At 42.4% G+C, this 21,146-nt stretch overlaps 1 protein-coding gene across 4 annotated transcripts in view; it reads left to right on the top strand.

The window, feature by feature from the left end:
• LOC126108790 (zinc finger protein 708-like) overlaps window positions 1-21,146 on the top strand; it is a 143,316-nt gene that overhangs the window by 87,326 nt on the left and 34,844 nt on the right. Inside the window, exon 8 of one of the 4 annotated variants that reach the window (XM_049914145.1) lies at window positions 17,262-17,506. The exons of the other annotated variants lie outside the window; for them this stretch is intronic. Coding sequence (XP_049770102.1) covers window positions 17,262-17,298 — 37 coding nt within the window. The 3' untranslated portion in view covers window positions 17,299-17,506. Of the gene's footprint in view, window positions 1-17,261; window positions 17,507-21,146 lie in introns of those variants that run through there. 4 annotated transcript variants of the gene reach the window in all.

Here is a 21,146-nt window from a genome sequence, read left to right as displayed (position 1 = left end):
GAATGATGTAATGTGCCCTTAAGAGTTACGCCATATTGCTGAATTAGGTAATAATGCTGAGCTGGTGATTCGGACATATTGCTCAAGCAATGTGTGGCAGTAGCCTCACTTGTATATTGCAGTATTGACTCTCCTGACGTTTTTTATTTCAGTTGTGACACTGTGCTTGAGCCTGCTTCAGCTTAGCTCAGTGCTGGCTGAGGAAGACTTCAAAAATTTTTACACCTGCCCAGTGTATCTTTCTGTGGTGCAACGCTCAACTTCCCTTTAGAAAATTTGCCCCAAATTTTTCTCATATCACTTCTGACATATTCTCATTACATATATGTTACATGGATAATTATACTCTTGTTCCAGAATTATTCTGTGTAGTCTCTGACAAACTTTGTTATATATTGGCTTTCGGTGTCTCACTCAGAACAAGGAGTCTCTGGAAACATGGATGAAAAATGTGTCATCGTAAGGAGAGTCTTGTAGCCTGGTAATGACGGTCTCTTTTAGGAAAGCCCTAAAGCTAAACTTCCATATTCTATCCCTGAGTGGCCATTCAGTACCTACTAACTGCCATGACGTCCTCTGCCAAGGGTGTCATTTGGACGCGATATGGGAGGGTATGTCATCAGCACACTGCTGTTGCCAATTTCAGAGATCTTGGAGACATTACTTGTCGTTAAAGTTGATCATCTGTTGGCATTACAAGGCTGACCCGTACATGATTTCATTTCTTCCACCAGTGAAGAATCCTTGGCAGGAATGGAACGTGAGTCCTCCACAGTACAGTCAGACATGCTGACAGCTCAGCTGTTGAGGAGGATTAGTACCTCTAAAATCATCCCAGGTAGAACTATCTCAGTTTGTTTTGCATCTTCCAGTAGAATGTGTGTCCCTTGTGCTAAGATTCATAGAAAATACTCTTCTCCAGAGCTCTGGAGAAAGTATCTAGTAGTAATATGAGTCCTACAATCAGAGTAGAAACTCACAGGTTTGCTGCGCCAGCTGTCACACTGTAGAAATGAGCTTACAAGTGAGTCTCGAGGCTGAAATGACAGGCTCTACTGCAGGTCATTTTACAGTTAATACATTCCTGGAAATTGAAATAAGAACACCGTGAATTCATTGTCCCAGGAAGGGGAAACTTTATTGACACATTCCTGGGGTCAGATACATCACATGATCACACTGACAGAACCACAGGCACATAGACACAGGCAACAGAGCATGCACAATGCGGCACTAGTACAGTGTATATCCACCTTTCGCAGCAATGCAGGCTGCTATTCTCCCATGGAGACGATCATAGAGATGCTGGATGCAGTCCTGTGGAACGGCTTGCCATGCCATTTCCACCTGGCGTCTCAGTTGGACCAGCGTTCGTGCTGGACGTGCAGACCGCGTGAGACGACGCTTCATCCAGTCTCAAACATGCTCAATGGGGGACAGATCCAGAGATCTTGCTGGCCAGGGTAGTTGACTTAAACCTTCTAGAGCACGTTGGGTGGCACGGGATACATGTGGACGTGCATTGTCCTGTTGGAACAGCAAGTTCCCTTGCCGGTCTAGGAATGGTAGAACGATGGGTTCAATGACGGTTTGGATGTACCGTGCACTATTCAGTGTCCCCTCGACGATCACCAGTGGTGTACGGCCAGTGTAGGAGATTGCTCCCCACACCATGATACCGGGTGTTGGTCCTGTGTGCCTCGGTCGTATGCAGTCCTGATTGTGGCGCTCACCTGCACGGTGCCAAACACGCATACGACCATCATTGGCACCAAGGCAGAAGCGACTCTCATCGCTGAAGACGACACGTCTCCATTCGTCCCTCCATTCACGCCTGTCGCAACACCACTGGAGGCGGGCTGCACGATGTTGGGGCGTGAGCGGAAGACGGCCTAATGGTGTGCGGGACCGTAGCCCAGCTTCATGGAGACGGTTGCGAATGGTCCTCGCCGATACCCCAGGAGCAACAGTGTCCCTAATTTGCTGGGAAGTGGCGGTGCGGTCCCCTACGGCACTGCGTAGGATCCTACGGTCTTGGCGTGCATCCGTGCATCGCTGCGGTCCGGTCCCAGGTCGACGGGCACGTGCACCTTCCGCCGACCACTGGCGACAACATCGATGTACTGTGGAGACCTCACGCCCCACGTGTTGAGTAATTCGGCGGTATGTCCACCTGGCCTCCCGCATGCCCACTATACGCCCTCGCTCAAAGTCCGTCAACTGCACATACGGTTCACGTCCACACTGTCGCGGCATGCTACCAGTGTTAAAGACTGCGATGGAGCTCCGTATGCCACGGCAAACTGGCTGACACTGACGGCGGCGGTGCACAAATGCTTTGCAGCTAGCGCCATTCGACGGCCAACACCGCGGTTCCTGGTGTGTCCGCTGTGCCGTGCGTGTGATCATTGCTTGTACAGCCCTCTCGCAGTGTCCGGAGCAAGTATGGTGGGTCTGACACACCGGTGTCAATGTGTTCTTTTTTCCATTTCCAGGAGTGTATATACATATCATTAGATTATTTTATTGTAACATGCAGCATGAACAAATGGAAAAATGACAGCTTTTAAAGATTAATACATTTTTGGACTGATACAAAATAGCAAAGTATGATCTGACTGCATCACATATTTGACACACATTAAGCAAACAAGACTATTTTTTAACTCAATAGGAAACAAGTAAACATACTACATGTAAATGGGGGACAGAGGTAACAAAAGTTTCTGATAATTCTTGTTTTCCCACAAACATTTTTTATTCTTTTTAATACACTGTTATCTTGTAGACAATAATGGACACATATATACTCAGGTGATTGCCGTTACAACATAATGAATGGATGGTGCTAAAATATGATATGCTCTTGCACATGGAGAATAAATGAAAAGCATTGCCACATAATATCTTACAGTGTTCGTGCTCGTTGGGGAACTTTATATGTACATACAGGATGTTAGGATGTGTGCGTTGAGGATGAAGTAAGTGCAGGAATTTCAAATGTGCAAGCAAATGTTGTTTGTGGTGCTTTATTCTGTTGTTTCTGTGTTTTCATAAGGTGTGTGTGTGTGTGTGTGTGTGTGTGTGTGTGTGTGTGTGTGTGTGTGTGTGTGTGTTTTAGTGAGCATGAACCATGTCTTTCATTTAAATGAAAATAACACACCTCTTTTTCTTTCTGTCAGCATATACACCATATCTGATAGATGATACCTTTCAACCATGCCGTAATGTACTGCAGCATTATTGTGTCTCTAAGTCCCTGTCCATACACATTATGTAATTATACACAGAGTTTACCATTCCTTTCTCACATGTTTTATTTATATACCTCTAACCACTTATACACAGAGGAATGTCAGTAATACTTGCTCTCATTCACCCTTGTTGTTAAATTTTTGTTTTACCACTTTAACAGTGCACATTAGCTTAAAATGATTGCAGTATCCGCTCTGCAAATTCATTGGATGGCATGAAGACTTATTGTATAGTGCACTTTCTCATTCCTTACAATTAAATTTTCAAAATGGCATTCTCACTTGTTAGTTTCCCGTAATCCTGTAATCGTGTCATGGTGGTGAAATGATTTGTGCAGTTATAATTGTAACAGTCTGATTTCTTCCTTGTCATATGTTCAATGTCTTCTCTCCCGTGAATTAGTTTATACAGCCTGGTTGGTCCCTTTTCATGTGTTCAATGTCTTCTCGCCTGTGGCGCACATCAAGAAACAGTATTCTACATATTGCATTGCTCTATATACTGTTAGTCTCTTTCACACATTTTCCTTGATCGTACCAACCATAAATTGAAATCAATGCATGAGTCTCTCTCACTCTGTTGCATATACATATATCGGGACACATTACACATTATCTTAGCAATGAAGACATGCTGACTTGGAACAAAACTTCACAAAGTGAACTATAACCAAGCTGTAAAAGGAGATGACAGCTGGTCCAGTGATATCATCTCGTAATCAAACCAGATCACACACAACCTGCTGACCAAAACACACATAAAAAACATCATTTGAACTGAACAAATAGATACACACAAAAAAAGAAGCTAAACAGAACCCTCAATGCTGATTGTCATGAAGTCTTTATTACATGGCATGTGATTCCTGTCAGTGCCATCAGTTATACATTTCCAAGACTGTTTGATGATTAAGAACATTAAGATGTGAAATATGTTCTCAAACTACAAGCACCAGATGCCCCTACTTATCTGTCAACATCTGCTAAGCATTTGGGGTTACGATATCCCACATTCCAGGTAGCCACTAGTAGATGAAAGAATTTTGAAATTATTTTCTTTTTTGCATACGGCTGTTGGAACTTTAATAGTGGCAACTATTTATTCACAGCTTGTTCAAAATAGATACATGTTTCAAAGTCTTACTGACCTTCAAAGTAGTCACCAGCATTGCATATAACCTGTTGCCAGTGATGTGGAAATCTTAGGACACTCTTAGCAGTGCCAGTTGTGTTGAGAGCTTGAGCAGCGCTGTCAATTGCCCGACAAATTTGTAGCAGTTCTAAAGCGAATGCCATGAAGTGTTTCCTTCAGTTTAGAAATTGAATTGAACTTTTGAGGGCTTAAGTGAGGGGAGTGCAGTAGGTGGTATACCATTTGGCAGTCCTCATCAGTCAAACAAATCAGTAACAGTTTGCACTGTACGTGCTTGAGAATTGTCCTGCAAAATGATGGTCAGGTCCTGCAGAAAATGTCATCACTTCTTTCTCTATGCTGTTCATTTTTGGTACACAACCTACAACCAGCTTTGTTGCAAAGTTCATCTTCTATGTCATGAGTCAAGACCAGGGAGGTCTTCACCTCACTGTCTGTGAAGAGCGTTTGGATCACACAAATGAGAACAAGATATTCCTTAACAGGATCATAACTGGTGACAAGATGTGGGTCTACAGTTATGATGTTGACACTAAGGTTCAGTCTTCACAATGGGTTCAGGAAAGGTTCTCAAAAACCAGAAAAAGCTCACCAGTTCAGGTCAAATGTCAAAGCTACGCTGATAGTTTTTTGATTTTGAAGGATTAGTGCATCATAAATTCATGCAACAGGGACAAACTGTTAATCGATGGTACTATCAGGACATGTTGCAATGCCTGTGAGAAACTGTTAGAAGGAAACAGCCTGAAATGTTGTGAGACACTTCATGGCTTTTGCATCACGCTAACACACTCGTACATTCATCCCTGTTGCTGTATGACTATTGCACATAAAAGGAAATGTCATATCGGCCGCCGCACAGCAGCCATCAACTCGGCACGGCGTGCTATGACACGCGCGGCACACAGCGAGTACTGCTGGTGCCACACACGATGCTGGCGCAAGTGAACGCGTCGTCACAGAGTTAGCGGCAGCGTACACACCACTATCGATACGGATTACCCTGGCGGCGCTGCCCTTGCCACCAGAGTGAGCAACCATATAAGGGCGCCATCTACCAACACTCTGATTGGCCGGACCTGCGGATTTAAGAGAGCTCCCTGAGCCCGTTTAACCAGTTCAATCTTCGCCAATGACTGTGTTACCACCCGGCTGCTGGATTCATGACAACCGAACTGTACTGTGGCCTGCCTGGTTGGAAACTTGCGATGCATCGGTATCGACTGGGTGGCAGTGGTGTGGACTTGTATTCTCTACTAGTGACTCTGATTTCTCCTTGGCGCTACAGCCAGTGAAGTGTTGGTAGTCGAACTTAAGTTTTGTTTTGAGTGACATAAGGTCAAATAAATTTGGTTGTCACGGAATATTTGTTGTGTTATAGTGTGGACATGACAGGAAATCACTGTGCTGCCTAATTCTCTGTACTCTCCACACCTGGCCGCTGTGGACATTTTCTTTTTATCCAAAGTTAAAAACCCATTGAAAGGACGAATATTTGCAATGGTAGAAGAGATGTAAGAAAATTCGCAGATTGCACTTCACACAATCCAGCAATAGGTGTACCAAGACTACTTCCAGAAGTGGAAACAGCGTTGGCAGTGGTGTATCAAATGTGGAGGAGAGTATTTTGAGGGAGACCATGCACAGTAAGTGAACCGTAAGACTAGAAAAATTGTGTGGATGACGTTTGGAATTTTTTGAACAGACCTCTTATGATGGCTTTTGCTATCCCACAAACACTTTGCTACCAGTCTGATACTCAGGTGTAAGCGTTACTCTCATTCTGCTTTTTTAGTATCCATTTCACAGACTGTTTTCCATACCTTCGTCACATGCCTATCCTCATTAAAGGTTCTTCTGCCATCATGGGAATTGTAACATGACAGCATGATTCCCTTTGCTGCAGTGCACTGTCATGTTGAAGTATTACTGTCTTGGTTAGGTATCTCATCCATACACTGAGTCAATGTGACATCAAAATACAAAAGTTCACTCCTCACTGTTGCATATACCACTCCACTAAGTTCAATAATTCTGTATTATGTACTGAAGAATATTTTTTATCCTCTCCTATTCCACTGGTTGTTGGATAATGCTTGGTATGTTTCCTGAATGTTTCCTCCAGCACAGAGATTGTTTCCCAAATTGTCCTATGAGGAGCAGTGTATAGAGATAAACGCAGACTAGGTCATGTGTTAAAATTTGTGTAATGGCACAGAACTTAATCTGCTTAGGCATAGCCTGGCATTTCACATATTGGCATAGGTCACTGTAACAGGCACCATTATAATGCCATTTCCACCCTTGGTTGATCATACCATACAAGTTTCCTATTATATGTAGCCTGTCTATAAATAACATTCCAGCTTCAAAACCCTGTAGAAAAAGAACCACTGCTCATAATGACGTCAGATTTGAGCAGCAGGAGGAAACTTAATGGAACCAAAAAAAAAAAAAAAGAAATATATATATATATAAAATATTGACCAGTAGATGACGCCATAGGTGTAAGAATATGCACACCAACAGACATGCAGCACATGACTGTTTCTCAGTTGGCCCCCGAGATGCCCAACATGACTGTTCTGTTGATTCAGATGACACGGATTCATCCTGAACCCAGGGCCAGTCATTGCCTCCCTGATACAGTTAATCCTGTTCAAGGTGGCAGTTTGACAGGGGAGTTAGACTTCAATGAGAGTACCTGCATCGAGCATTAAGATCCTGCAGTTATTACTCAGCCTCCACATTCCCTGATGAGTTATCCTACTCATTCGGATAGTGACTCGGAGACCGATGGCACATCAATAACACAGGGGCAATATTAGTTCACTAAATGTGGAGGTGAACCAAGAAAAGTCACAGACAGTGTTTGAGTGAACATTTTGGGCCGAATGTTCCAGTAAATTTAATTTCCCCATCTGAGATATTTTCATGTTTCTTTTTCTGATAGTTCTCTCAATTTCATAGTTGCTCAGTCAAACATGTATGATATTCAGAGAAGCGCAGCTCTCAGTCTGAACTCAGAGGAACTGAAAGCTTTCATTGGTGTACTAATTATAATGGGATTCCATTCACTTCTGAGCATTCGCCAATGTTGGTTAAGTGACCCTAAATTTCACATACCAAGTATTGCTAATATAATGCCGCTCAAACAATTTCTAAAAATTGTCACTTTCATCATCATTCCAACATACTGGGTACTGCTTGCTTTAGGATTTTTTTTCCGGCTTCCCTATTTTATTAAAACTGTTGCAGAAAGGTATTTTTGGGTGAAGGACGATTTTATCTTCCAAGAGGTATTACCCAAAGGGAATTCTTTCAACCGATAAATAGCTTAGTGTGGTGGAATCGCACTCCTCTATGGCAGGAGATGTGTCTGTAACAAAATGGAAAGACAGGGGTACTAAGTCAGTCATTGTTGCAAACAGTATACACAGTCCTACAGAGAAAATGTTTGTTACACATTCTGACAAGAAAGGGAGGAACCAAATGATCTCTTGCCCTCAAGCCATTGCTGATCATAACTGCTATATGGGTAGCTTAGATAGATTTGACCAGCATCATGTATCTTACTTTACTTTGTTATCAAAATAATTTTGGATATGCTTACACAATTTGCTTAGAAAAGTTGTTTTTAAATGTGAATTTTGTTTAAATCATTTAACTTAATGTCAAACCCAGGAATCAAATTGTTTACCTCCTTCAAGAGATGACTTCTTATTAATATGAGTTAAATACAGGGTTATTACAAATGATTGAAGCGATTTCACAGCTCTACAATAACTTTCTTATTTGAGATATTTTCACAATGCTTTGCACACACATACAGTAACTCAAAAAGTTTTTTTAGGCATTCACAAATGTTTGATACGTGCCCCTTTAGTGATTCGGCAGACATCAAGCCGATAATAAAGTTCCTCCCACACTCGGCGCAGCATGTCCCCATCAATGAGTTTGAAAACATCGTTGATGCGAGCTCGCAGTTCTGTCACGTTTCTTGGTAGAGGAGGTTTAAACACTGAATCTTTCACATAACCCCACAGAAAGAAATCGCATGGGGTTAAGTCGGGAGAGCCTGGATGCCATGACATGAATTGCTGATCATGATCTCCACCACGACCGATCCATCGGTTTTTGAATTTCCTGTTTAATAAATGCCGAACATCATGATGGAAGTGCGGTGGAGCACCATCCTGTTGAAAGATGAAGTCGGTGCTGTCGGTCTCCAGTTGTGGCATGAGCCAATTTCTGCGGGCTACGGGTGAAACTTGCTCACACGCATTCAATCATTTCTTCGCTCACTGCAGGCCGACCCGTTGATTTCCCCTTACAGAAGCATCCAGAAGCTTTAAACTGCGCATACCATCGCCAAATGGAGTTAGCAGTTGGTGGGTCTTTGTTGAACTTCGTCCTGAAGTGTCGTTGCACTGTTATGACTGACTGTGAGTGCATTTCAAGCACGACATATGCTTTCTCGGCTCCTGTCGCCATTTTGTCTCACTGCGCTCTCGAGCGCTCTGGCGGCAGAAACCTGAAGTGCGGCTTCAGCCGAACAAAACTTTATGAGTTTTTCTACGTATCTGTAGTGTGTTGTGACCATATGTCAATGAATGGAGCTACAGTGAATTTATGAAATCGCTTCAATCATTTGTAATAGCCCTGTATATGAGTCTAAAGATCGTTGTCGTAAAATCAACCACAAACATCCAGGTAATGTATGTGACCTTAAATGGATTGTGGTCGACTTTTTGCCAAGCAAAAAAATTGTTGAAAATTCACTTTTTGTTTGTCAGTGTAAAAAGCCATATTTTCCTGTTTCCATGTGTAAATAGAAAGTTAGTAATATTTATGCCTGCTGCTTTGAAGGAAAAAATTGCTGTGCCCTATAAAGGGTTAATGAGCCTGTGCTGCTGGTAAAGCTCTTTTCAAGAACAATAACTGTCCACCAATAGCCCTGCAGAAGTTCTGGACACTCAAGGCTATGAGAAGAGGCAATGACCCGATGGGTGATCTGACTTCTGTCGAAGTTGCGGCAACAGCATTGCAGGAGGAATTGGGTGATGGTCGGCAAACATACAGTGCATGGGAATTGCCTATACATTGGACATGCCTGCGAGCATGGTGCTTAAGATCCTCTGAAACATCCTTCCTGTTGACCTGCCAGCAAGGCAAACACTTGTTCTGGAGGTTCTTGAACATATGGAAGTGGATGATGAATGGCTATGGAACATTCTGTGGACGGATCAATCCCATTTCCATCTCCAAGGACAAGTCAATATGCATAACTGCAGAATATGGGCAACAGAAAATCTGCACACACATCAATCAGTATCACTTTATCCTGTAAATATGACTGTGGTGCAGGTTGGCTGTCATGTACCATTGTTTGGAGGAGATTAGTCTTGTGGGTTGTATTACTTGTCTGATCACTGGTAAACAATTGTAAAATAACAGCAGGCATTGTGATATTATCAAAATAGAGATGGAATTTCCCCACTGCCACACCCACCGCCCACTCTCAGCCCTACCGCCACCCCATATCTCACAAAGGACAATCGGCCAATGTATGAAATGGTGGGAATTCAAATTTTGGTGGGAAGTTCCAAATGTTGAAGGGAAATTCAAAAAATAGCCCAGTTTCATTATTGTTTCATTTGGAAGTAGGGCTGTGGTCCTAAGTACACTCCTGGAAATTGAAATAAGAACACCGTGAATTCATTGTCCCAGGAAGGGGAAACTTTATTGACACATTCCTGGGGTCAGATACATCACATGATCACACTGACAGAACCACAGGCACATAGACACAGGCAACAGAGCATGCACAATGTCGGCACTAGTACAGTGTATATCCACCTTTCGCAGCAATGCAGGCTGCTATTCTCCCATGGAGACGATCGTAGAGATGCTGGATATAGTCCTGTGGAACGGCTTGCCATGCCATTTCCACCTGGCGCCTCAGTTGGACCAGCGTTCGTGCTGGACGTGCAGACCGCGTGAGACGACGCTTCATCCAGTCCCAAACATGCTCAATGGGGGACAGATCCAGAGATCTTGCTGGCCAGGGTAGTTGACTTACACCTTCTAGAGCACGTTGGGTGGCACGGGATACATGCGGACGTGCATTGTCCTGTTGGAACAGCAAGTTCCCTTGCCGGTCTAGGAATGGTAGAACGATGGGTTCGATGACGGTTTGGATGTACCGTGCACTATTCAGTGTCCCCTCGACGATCACCAGTGGTGTACGGCCAGTGTAGGAGATCGCTCCCCACACCATGAGCCGGGTGTTGGCCCTGTGTGCCTCGGTCGTATGCAGTCCTGATTGTGGCGCTCACCTGCACGGCGCCAAACACGCATACAACCATCATTGGCACCAAGGCAGAAGCGACTCTCATCGCTGAAGACGACACGTCTCCATTCGTCCCTCCATTCACGCCTGTCGCGACACCACTGGAGGCGGGCTGCACGATGTTGGAGCATGAGCGGAAGACGGCCTAACGGTGTGCGGGAGGATCCTACGGTCTTGGCGTGCATCCGTGCGTCGCTGCGGTCCGGTCCCAGGTCGAGGGGCACGTGCACCTTCCGCCGACCACTGGCGACAACATCGATGTACTGTGGAGACCTCACGCCCCACATGTTGAGCAATTCGGCGGTACGTCCACCCGGCCTCCCGCATGCTCACTATACGCCCTCGCTCAAAGTCCGTCAACTGCTCATACGGTTCACGTCCACGCTGTCGCGGCATGCTACCAGTGTTAAAGACTGCGATGGAGCCCCGTATGCCACGGCAAACTGGCTGACACTGACGGCGGCGGTGCACAAATGTTGCACGGCTAGCGCCATTCGACGGCCAACACCGCGGTTCCTGGTGTGTCCGCCGTGCCGTGCGTGTGATCATTGCTTGTACAGCCCTCTCGCAGTGTCCGGAGCAAGTATGGCGGGTCTGACACAACGGTGTCAATGTGTTCTTTTTTCCATTTCTAGGAGTGTATAAATTAGTGGGAAATTAAAAATGGTGAATTGTCATGCTGGCTGACTTGGAATATAAGCACCAAGCTTAGTGTTACATCAGAACCCAAGTTGGCTGACTAGGGGAACAAGATGGCGACCAGAGTATACTGAAAGAGAGCTGGAAGACTGACCCTGGTTCACAGTCCTGCTCAGACTTGTACTATGTATAACAGTGTTAAATTATGGCATACTTGGACAGAGCTGCAATACTGGGACAGCTTCTATGATGTCAGAATCTGTGTTTCAGAATACTGGCACCACGACCTCTTAGACGAAGGATTTTGTGCAGGTCCAGTCCTGTGATGTTTTCCATGGCTAGAATTCACTCGGATGTGTATGGTCACTGCTTCTCCTAACTGTGAAGTTAGTCTCTCCACAACTGCCTTTATTTAAACAAACACATATCTCCCCTCCCCCCTTCACTTATTCCCATTAGTTAAAGTCCAAACTGTACTCCATTTAGTAACAACACTTGCATCCTTATTTATCTTAATTTAAACAAATCAATCTTAATGGAGGGCTCCCTCCATGGTCAAGGAGTCTGCCACCATACACTACTCCCATTGCCACTCCAACAATATTTGCAGAGCTATCAGTCACCAGTGTTGCTGCACCACCCAAGACATAAGTCTGGCAACTGGTAGTCAGCTCATTGTCCATCAGTGAGAGGTCTGAGCAGAGGGGAAAACCACACACATACTACCAACTCAATAACCCAGCACTATGGTGGAAACTTGTGCAGTTACTCTGAATCCAAGAAAACTGTTGTAAAATGCTGTGTTTGTAAAATTCACCAAAAAGTAAATTGTGTGTAGAGTGGACAGTGGCTATTTATTGAAAGTAATGCAAACATCATCACAGAGCCATAAAACACATGAACTGACCTGTACAAGGCACGTAGAATCAGCATTTGAGAATGAAACACACTTACATGTATTTAGAAGCTTAATTAGAGTCATAATAAATGCAGCAAGTATAGATGGCGGGAACGTAAGCCATTTTCTGGGAGAATAGTGGGCGATACTGTATACAGGGTGTTACAAAAAGGTACGGGCAAACTTTCAGGAAACATTCCTCACACACAAAGAAAGAAAATATGTTATGTGGACATGTGTCTGGAAACGCTTACTTTCCATGTTAGAGCTCATTTTATTACTTCTCTTCAAAGCACATTAATCATGGAATGGAAACACACAGCAACAGAACGTACCAGCGTGACTTCAAACACTTTGTTACAGGAAATGTTCAAAATGTCCTCCGTTAGCGAGGATACATGCATCCACCCTCCGTCACATGGAATCCCTGATGCGCTGATGCAGCCCTGGAGAATGGCGTATTGTATCACAGCCGTCCACAATACGAGCACGAAGAGTCTCTACATTTGGCACTGGGGTTGCGTAGACAAGAGCTTTCAAATGCCCCTGTAAACAAAAGTCAAGAGGGTTGAGGTCAGGAGAGCGTGGAGGCCATGAAATTGGTCCGCCTCTACCAATCCATCAGTCACCTGTTGTTGAGAAGCGTACGAACACTTCGACTAAAATGTGCAGGAGCTCCATTGTGCATGAACCACATGTTGCGTCGTACTTGTAAAGCAGCACAGGTAGAGTATCCTGTATGAAATCATGATAACGTGCTCCATTGAGCATAGGTGGAAGGACATGGGGCCCAATCAAGACATCACCAACAATGCCTGCCCAAACGTTCACAGAAAATCTGTGTTGATGACGTGATTGCCCAATTGCGTGCAGATTCTCGTCAGCCCACACATGTTGATTGTGAAAATTTACAATTTGATCACGTTGGAATGAAGCCTCATCCGTAAAGAGAACATTTGCACTGAAATGAGGGTTGACACGTTTCTGGATGAACCATTCGCAGAAGTGTACCTGTGGAGGCCAATCAGCTGCTGATAGTGCCTGCACACGCTGTACATGGTACGGAAACAACTGGTTCTCCCGTAGCACTCTCCATACAGTGACATGGTCAATGTTACCTTATACAGCAGCAACTTCTCTGACGCTGACATTAGGATTATCGTCAACTGCACGAAGAATTGCATCCTCCATTGCAGGTGTTCTCGTCGTTCTAGGTCTTCCCCTGTTGCGAGTCATAGGCTGGAATGTTCCATGCTCCATAAGACGCTGATCAATTGCTGCGAATGTCTTCCTGTCGGGACACCTTCGTTCTGGAAATCTGTCTCGATACAAGCGTACCACGCCACGGCTATTGCCTCGTGCTAATCCATACATCAAATGGGCATCTGCGAACTCCGCATTTGTAAACATTGCACTGACTGCAAAACCACGTTTGTGATGAACACTAACCTGTTGATGCTACGTACTGATGTGCTTCATGCTAGTTCTGTAGAGATATGAGTCGCATGTCAACACAAGCACCGAAGTCAACATTACCTTCCTTCAATTGGGCCAACTGGCAGTGAATCGAGGAAGTATAGTACATACTGATGAAACTAAAATGAGCTCTAACATGGAAATTCAGCATTTCCGAACACATGTCCACATAACATCTTTTCTTTATTTGTGTGTGAGGAATGTGACCTGAAAGTTTGGCCGTACCTTTTTGTAACACCCTTTATTTTCAAGACAAAAAACTGAACTGCCATCAACATCAGTCTTGCACCATCAGTTGGACGTCATGTGCAGTCAATAACCTCCAGCACACACTCCCCATGTGAGAGGAAAGTTTTGTGCTTCCGTAAATAGGGTAGAGTTATATGAATCACTCACAGTTTGGAGCCCAAGTGGGCGATGGCTGGTGTTCAGCAGCTGGTGTCCAGGGGACACAATCATCCTGTATGCAAGTCCATTGCATGCCCTGATATGAGTTGTGTTCTTTTTCTGCAATCACCTCTTTCAAACAGTCCATAAAAGATAAGTGAATAGTCTGGTTTAGACTCCGCTCTGTGGTTGTCATCCTCCTGGCCTGCTTGTTTTGCAGTTGATCTTTAGGCCTTCAGTCACAATATACTGGCATTTTTTTTAGGCTATCAAACAAAATATACTGCTGTGCCTTTTCTGTTTGCAGATGACTTTAAACTTGAGGCTAAAGCAGTAGCCATCAAATAATTTTTACTTGCTGTGAAATCTTCAAATTGTTCTTGCAACCCTCGTTGTGTGACAAGCCTCATCTGGTATAATTTTGGTGTTACCTCTGATGTGCTCATTTTATCACAGTATCGCATTTTTCTGTGCAGTGCCAGAGTGATTAAAATGAGTTATTATCCTGCTACCTGTTGCTATCATTTGAGTCACACTTGACAGCTGTCAGACAATGATTGACAGTTAATTGAAGAGTATGAAGGAAACAATCCACTGAGGTCAATTCTGTATTGATAATGGCTTTTACTATGTTTCATTCGTTATCGTGAATTATGACATGAACTTTTGCCAGCTGGACGTCCCATAAACTTGTAATTTCCTACAAACTAACTGGTGTGTATTCTGCTGTGTTGTCCATCAAAATGCTTGATGCTAAGTAGTATATGTTTGACATTGAATTCACAATCGATAAAATGCACAGTAAAACTTAAAAAGAACTGTTTTGATTGTTCAAGCACATCCACCTGTAACATGTCATAGAAATATAATCAGTCTCAGAAAGTAATGTTTTGAGTGTCTCAACCTCCTTATGATGCATTTCTGGAGTTACTTTGTCCCAAAAGTAAGGCAACTTGATATCTGTACTGCAGCATAGCGTTACTAACCAGTCTTCTAAAACTAGCCCTTTCTACTTTGCTGCTGCATCAGTCAAGTGCTATCATTTCAACAATTAAGAGATGGCATTTTGTAGCCTTCGGATCAATAATATCTCATGGTTTACATATTTCCATACATTCAGTAATACTCAGTTGCTTTTTAGATTTTGAAAGTTTACTTACACCTGTACCTGCTGTAATTTCTGGCCCCTTAGGAAACATAGACTGCAACTTACGATGTTAGTTGCTGTATGTATTTTTCAAATAATTTTTCATTTGTGATGTCGCCTTCTTTCCAATCCCACCATGAGAAATTTGTATCTCATAGATTTTACACACACCACTTTTTGGACTTTTTCATTGTTTGGAAGTACATCCATACAGACGATTTTCTTATTATAGCTATAATCGAATATTATTTATTAAACCTCACCCAATTTCACTTTTAAACAAATCAAAACATAGACAGTACCTAAATTGTGCATACTATTGAAGATGTGTACTTTGTCAATAAAACATGCAGCACCATAACACACAGGATGGAACAGCATGGGAGGGGGTTGAGCACATTTGAACAAACGTGTGAGAAACAAACTCATCAAAACAAGTTTTCTCACCACCTGCTGGATGAATACTTTTGCCTAATATTCCACTATTTTGTTAAATCTGCAGAATATTTGGTATTTGGTGTGTGGCTGAACATACTATTAGTTGCAAGTCTGATTTCAACGTGAAAGGCAGCCACCACTGTCAGACACCAGACCACAGTGTTTCCTGTATTTAAGACAGACCAGAAGTGAGGAATGCTAATTTTGTGTTCCAACAACTACTTGACAACGTAACTGTAGAGCGGTTAAGATAAGTCCACCAGAGGTAGTCTCTCCAAAGCAGTCCATATTGTAGATCATAAGTCACACATGATCACCCCACTCAGAAATTGAAGGCTAGTTGTCAAATACATGTATTTGCTCTCACATTGGACCATACACAGGAAAAATAGCAAAAGGGACTGACTAGCAACCATATAAGATGTTCTCTATGATCAGTCGTTTGAAGGCTTGCAGAGTACACAAAGCCGTCTTTTTAGCAGAAGTGGCATCCAATTCCTTAGTAGCCCACACAATACATACCTATCGTTTCTGATGTGTTTGTGTGGGAAAATGCACTATAATAGTTCACTCTTCGGCTTAGTTGGTATGATACCATACTAGCGTCTATAGTAGTAGATTCGATAGAGGCGAACTGTGTATGCCATGACGAATTCAGATTGCACCAGCTGTACTACAGCAACCCACCCACTCTTTTTATGGGTAGCAGGATAAATTTTTAACACGCACACACACACACACACACACACACACACACACACACACACACTGTAAAGAAACTGGTTCTCTACTTATTAAAAAAACCTTTTAAATAATAAAACATGACCTATACAAGGAATCTGATTACCCCTGTTACTCATGGACGAGGAAAAAAAAACACATAGTCTTTGTCAGAATGCGCAGAATCTTATGTGAGGCCAATAAGACGTCAATTTTAATCTAAATATGGTATACCAATGTTTATGTAGTAAAAAATAAGTAAATTAGGTAATTCAGTACAATTATTATATAGATGCGATAAATCACTTTAACGGGGGCCAAATGAACAATAGTAAAAACAAATTATTGTAGGGGCCTACATAGCCATCGAGCATTTGCTAGATGCCCACGAAATACGTAATTTTGTTTTGAAGCTGACAGCGAATGAGAAAATAGGTGCAGTTTTCAAGCAGTAATGGCTGACAGCATCAGCTGGTAATTACGTAATTTTACTACACAAAAAATAAAATATGTACTCCCTCCAAAAGAAGTTACAAACAAACATTAAAATTAAATTATAATGAGCAGCGAAATACCTGAGAAGAATTTTGAAAGAAAATTATTAATTGAAATTTAATTTGGCGGGTTTTCAACACTGTCAACAAGACGAAATAATGGAAAGAATATTTATTGGAACTAAACAAAATTGAGATGTAGTGACAGTATTTTAAAATAGTTAATTTAACTGCAATTGTCTTTCATTTTGAAATAAGAGAGAGAGTAATAATTTTCTTTTAATGTCTTAACTGTTGCTGCAGGCAGTGCGATGACATCAGCAGTGGTCCGTGTGGATGATGTGTGAAGTGAAGTGAATCCAGGTTCGTCGTGGCGTGAAGATAATGATGGATCCTCCTGTTTCATGAATATTCCAGTTACGGCAGTGGTCCACGTCTCCGTTGTAGTCGAATCAGCTGGCAGCACTGGCGCGATAACAGTTCCAGTGTGTGAGTTGTCGTTACGCGCGCGACGTTTTATCATTAAAAGTTTACTAATCACGCGGAGTGGGTAGGTCGGAATTATACAATGTCTTTAGTATTTACGATATATATATATATATATATATATATATATATATATATATATATATATATATATCCGGTTAATGCTAATACTTCGCACAGTTCTTTCACCGTGGTGCTACAGGAGAACAGTCACATGTGTTTATCACTATAACAGTCCGTTAAACATCAGTTCAATTATGTTGTCGTCTGTAAGACAGTTTGGACGATATAATAAATGTTTCTTGATCAGATCACAGCACTGTTCTTTTACTTAACATTATGGTTTGTTCCACTTTCACGCAATTCTAACAGTTAGTGCCTCCACAGGATAATGTTGTCTGATTCATGGCTAATTGTTAAAAGTTCACACAGTTTGTAAAATCGTCACCGCAAACACTCGATATACTTTTCATGTTTTACTGTTCACTTAATAGTGCACGATCTCCTGTTAACACAGCGGACGCACTGTAAGTGGTAGTTCCTCTGCGTGTCACCATCTTTCACGCCGAACTTCACCACGTTTTTTCCTCCGCGAACTGGCCACGTACCACAACAACTCGCACGATCTCTATCGATAGTCGTTCGCTCTCTCTGACACAGTACTACTTCTAGCCTAACCAAAGATTTACAAAGCATATAGAACCATAACATTCATATTCGTACAATATAAAATATAAAACAGTAGCAAAATGAATGAAGAAACAATGTGGCGTATTAACAAATAAAGAATAGTTGAAATAAATGATACATACATACTATGACAAGATAATGAACAAAAGAAAAATATGTTATCGACTTTTGGGGAAAGCACTGTATTTACAACACACACACACACACACACACACACACACACACACACACACACACACACACACACACAACCCTCAACAGTATTTGATCAAATGTCCAGCATCACACTGCGTTTTTAAGTGATTCTTCATATAAATTGCAAGTGTTTCATGTTGTACGTAGGACATCTAAGATTTCCAGCAGATTCCTATCCACTAGTCATTGGTAGGATCCAGGCTTAGTACCCATCTAGAATGAAGTCTCTGCTATGAATTTCTGACATTCTATTCACATTTCACATTCAACACAGTGAGCTAGTGAGCAGGGTTACAGTATTTCCATGATGTCATCCTGCTGATACTAGCCTCCATGGTTCTAAGTTTAGAATTCATGACACATTCATTGACATCAGAGTAAAGTATGATTGACCTCAGAAGATGGCCACAATGGAAGACAGTTGTTTCAATTACCAGGGCATTGCCATAGGCTACCCCTCCACCAGATGAAGAGGCTTGCACAGGATAGAGTAGCATGGAGAGCTGCTTCAAACCAGTCTCAGGGTTGAAGACCACAACAACAACCCCTCCACCCTCCCTCACCTCTCTTCCTCAGTGCATACTTAGAAACCATGAAGCAGACCCACACTTGTGATCTTTACTTTGTAGTGAAAGATTGGTCATCATGAGCAATCTACCTCCAGGCAAAAGCAACTGACTGACAGCCTTGATTGTAGGTATTAACCATTCATCTCTCTCAGTCTATTAGTCGATATTTATGTGGGTATGTATGCATTTTTTGCACATTTTTCTTCTATTTCTCTCTCAGTTCAACAGCTCCCTGATGTAGATGATGAAGTACCTGATACATGTAAGGAGCTGCAGCAGCAGCAGCAGCAGCAGCAGCATCTGTCAAACTAGTGTGCACACACAATCCCTGATACAAGCTCCCAACACGTTGAAGTGGAATATAAGGATATTTGAGCAGCAGCAGAAGCATAAATCAAGTCAGCATGCAGACTGACTCCCCTGATACATATGAGCATGCTGCAGAAATCAAGTCAGCATGGAGAACTGTTTCCAGGCTTTGAGTTCTCACTGTATCCATCACTGGCACTACTTAACATGCAGACGAGCTCCCTGACACAGCGCCTGATATATCAGAGCAGGAAACGAAATTGTTTCAAGTCTTCAACTTTCCACTATGTTCTATGCTGGCAGTTCTCATTGAGCCTCAGTTAAATTGTTGCAGAGTGCTATTGTTCAACACTACTTCTCAGCTAACCAGCAAAGGCTCAAAGCGTGATGATGTTGGTTTAGCACCTAACATGGGCTTCAAACTTGTACTGGAAATAGACAATGTCCAGCGAGGTACAAAGGTACAGTGTAATTGGGATGTATACGATCCAGGACAACCAGGAGATCTGGGAAAAACCCGGGAATCTTTTCACTGGGAGAAAACAGGGAAAAATCCAGAAATTTTTCATTGTTTTCTTTCGTTAAATTTTTGTGGTTTTGACTGGGAAGAACCTATACTCTAACAAAGGATATTACTGTATCCTGCTACTGCAGAATAATAATGCAGCAACATAACATGAACGAGAGAAAAAAACGAAAATAAAACTTAAATTGCAAAGGAAATGCGCCATATACAACAAAACACTGTGCTCATAAAAGCGTCTGCCAACAGCAAAATGTGTCAAAGGCTTTAGGAAGACTATACAATGCATCATAACAACAAATTGCCTCAGATGAGCAAGATGTCACAACAGATAACATTAGCGGATGCATGTGCAGTTGAGTCATATATGAGTAGTACCTTCTGCCGCTTCTGGCTGTGTAAGCAGTCGTAGCAAGCAGCTAGATGCTACCGAGAAAAATTTTACTGGCGCGCCCAAGCTGCCAGATTCACGCATGCGCTGCAGGCCCGGATCTAGGAGAGGGGGGCGTGGTGTCAAATTCATATTCTTGAGGAAAAAATCCTTCTTTCGCGCCTAGCATCCAGTGCACATTGGTCTGTCTATTATTCATATGATTTTGAAACGCTTCCCTGTTGGTTACTAAACATTTTTGAACACATTCTAAGTTGATTTCTGAATGAATCATAACTTGATCTGTGAATGTGTGCATAGTGTACGTGATGTCTCTGTCAGGGGAATACTCTTTGCATCTATAAATAAACTTTCCTCGAGGCAAAATGGGCTATACAAGCTGAGTGGTATAAAGCCAAACGGATGAATGCTAATTGCTCTCTGATTATGTGGTTGACTGGCTTTGCGAATAATCATTATTATAATTACTAGCGAAATCCATAGATTCGGACTACCGAGTGGAAATAAGCGACTAACAGGAATATCAGGTAAGAAAGATTACATATTATTCTCTCTGTGTATACAAGAAAATGAAATTTTGACAAAAAAATTTTGGCCAAATTGCTATACTATTTAGCTTACGACAAATAATGGAGAAGTGTTATGAGTGGAACAGGGAATTGTATCTATGCTTTATAGATCTAGAAAAGGCATATGACCGGGTTCCTAGGAGGAAGTTATTGTCTGTCCTACGAGATTATGGAATAGGGGGCAAACTTTTGCAAGCAATTAAAGGTCTTTACATGGATAGTCAGGCAGCAGTTAGAGTTGACAGTAAACTGAGTTCATGGTTCAGAGTAGTTTCAGGGGTAAGACAAGGCTGCAACCTGTCTCCACTGTTGTTCATATTATTTATGGATCATATGTTGAAAACAATAGACTGGCTGGGTGAGATTAAGATATGTGAACACAAAATAAGCAGTCTTGCATATGCGGATGACTTACTTGTGATTGCAGATTCGATTGAAAGTTTGCAGAGTAATATT

The sequence above is a fragment of the Schistocerca cancellata genome, chromosome 11, assembly GCF_023864275.1.
Source record: "Schistocerca cancellata isolate TAMUIC-IGC-003103 chromosome 11, iqSchCanc2.1, whole genome shotgun sequence".
Classification (NCBI taxonomy): Eukaryota; Metazoa; Arthropoda; class Insecta; order Orthoptera; family Acrididae; genus Schistocerca; species Schistocerca cancellata.
This window is presented reverse-complemented; position numbering and strand designations above follow the sequence as displayed.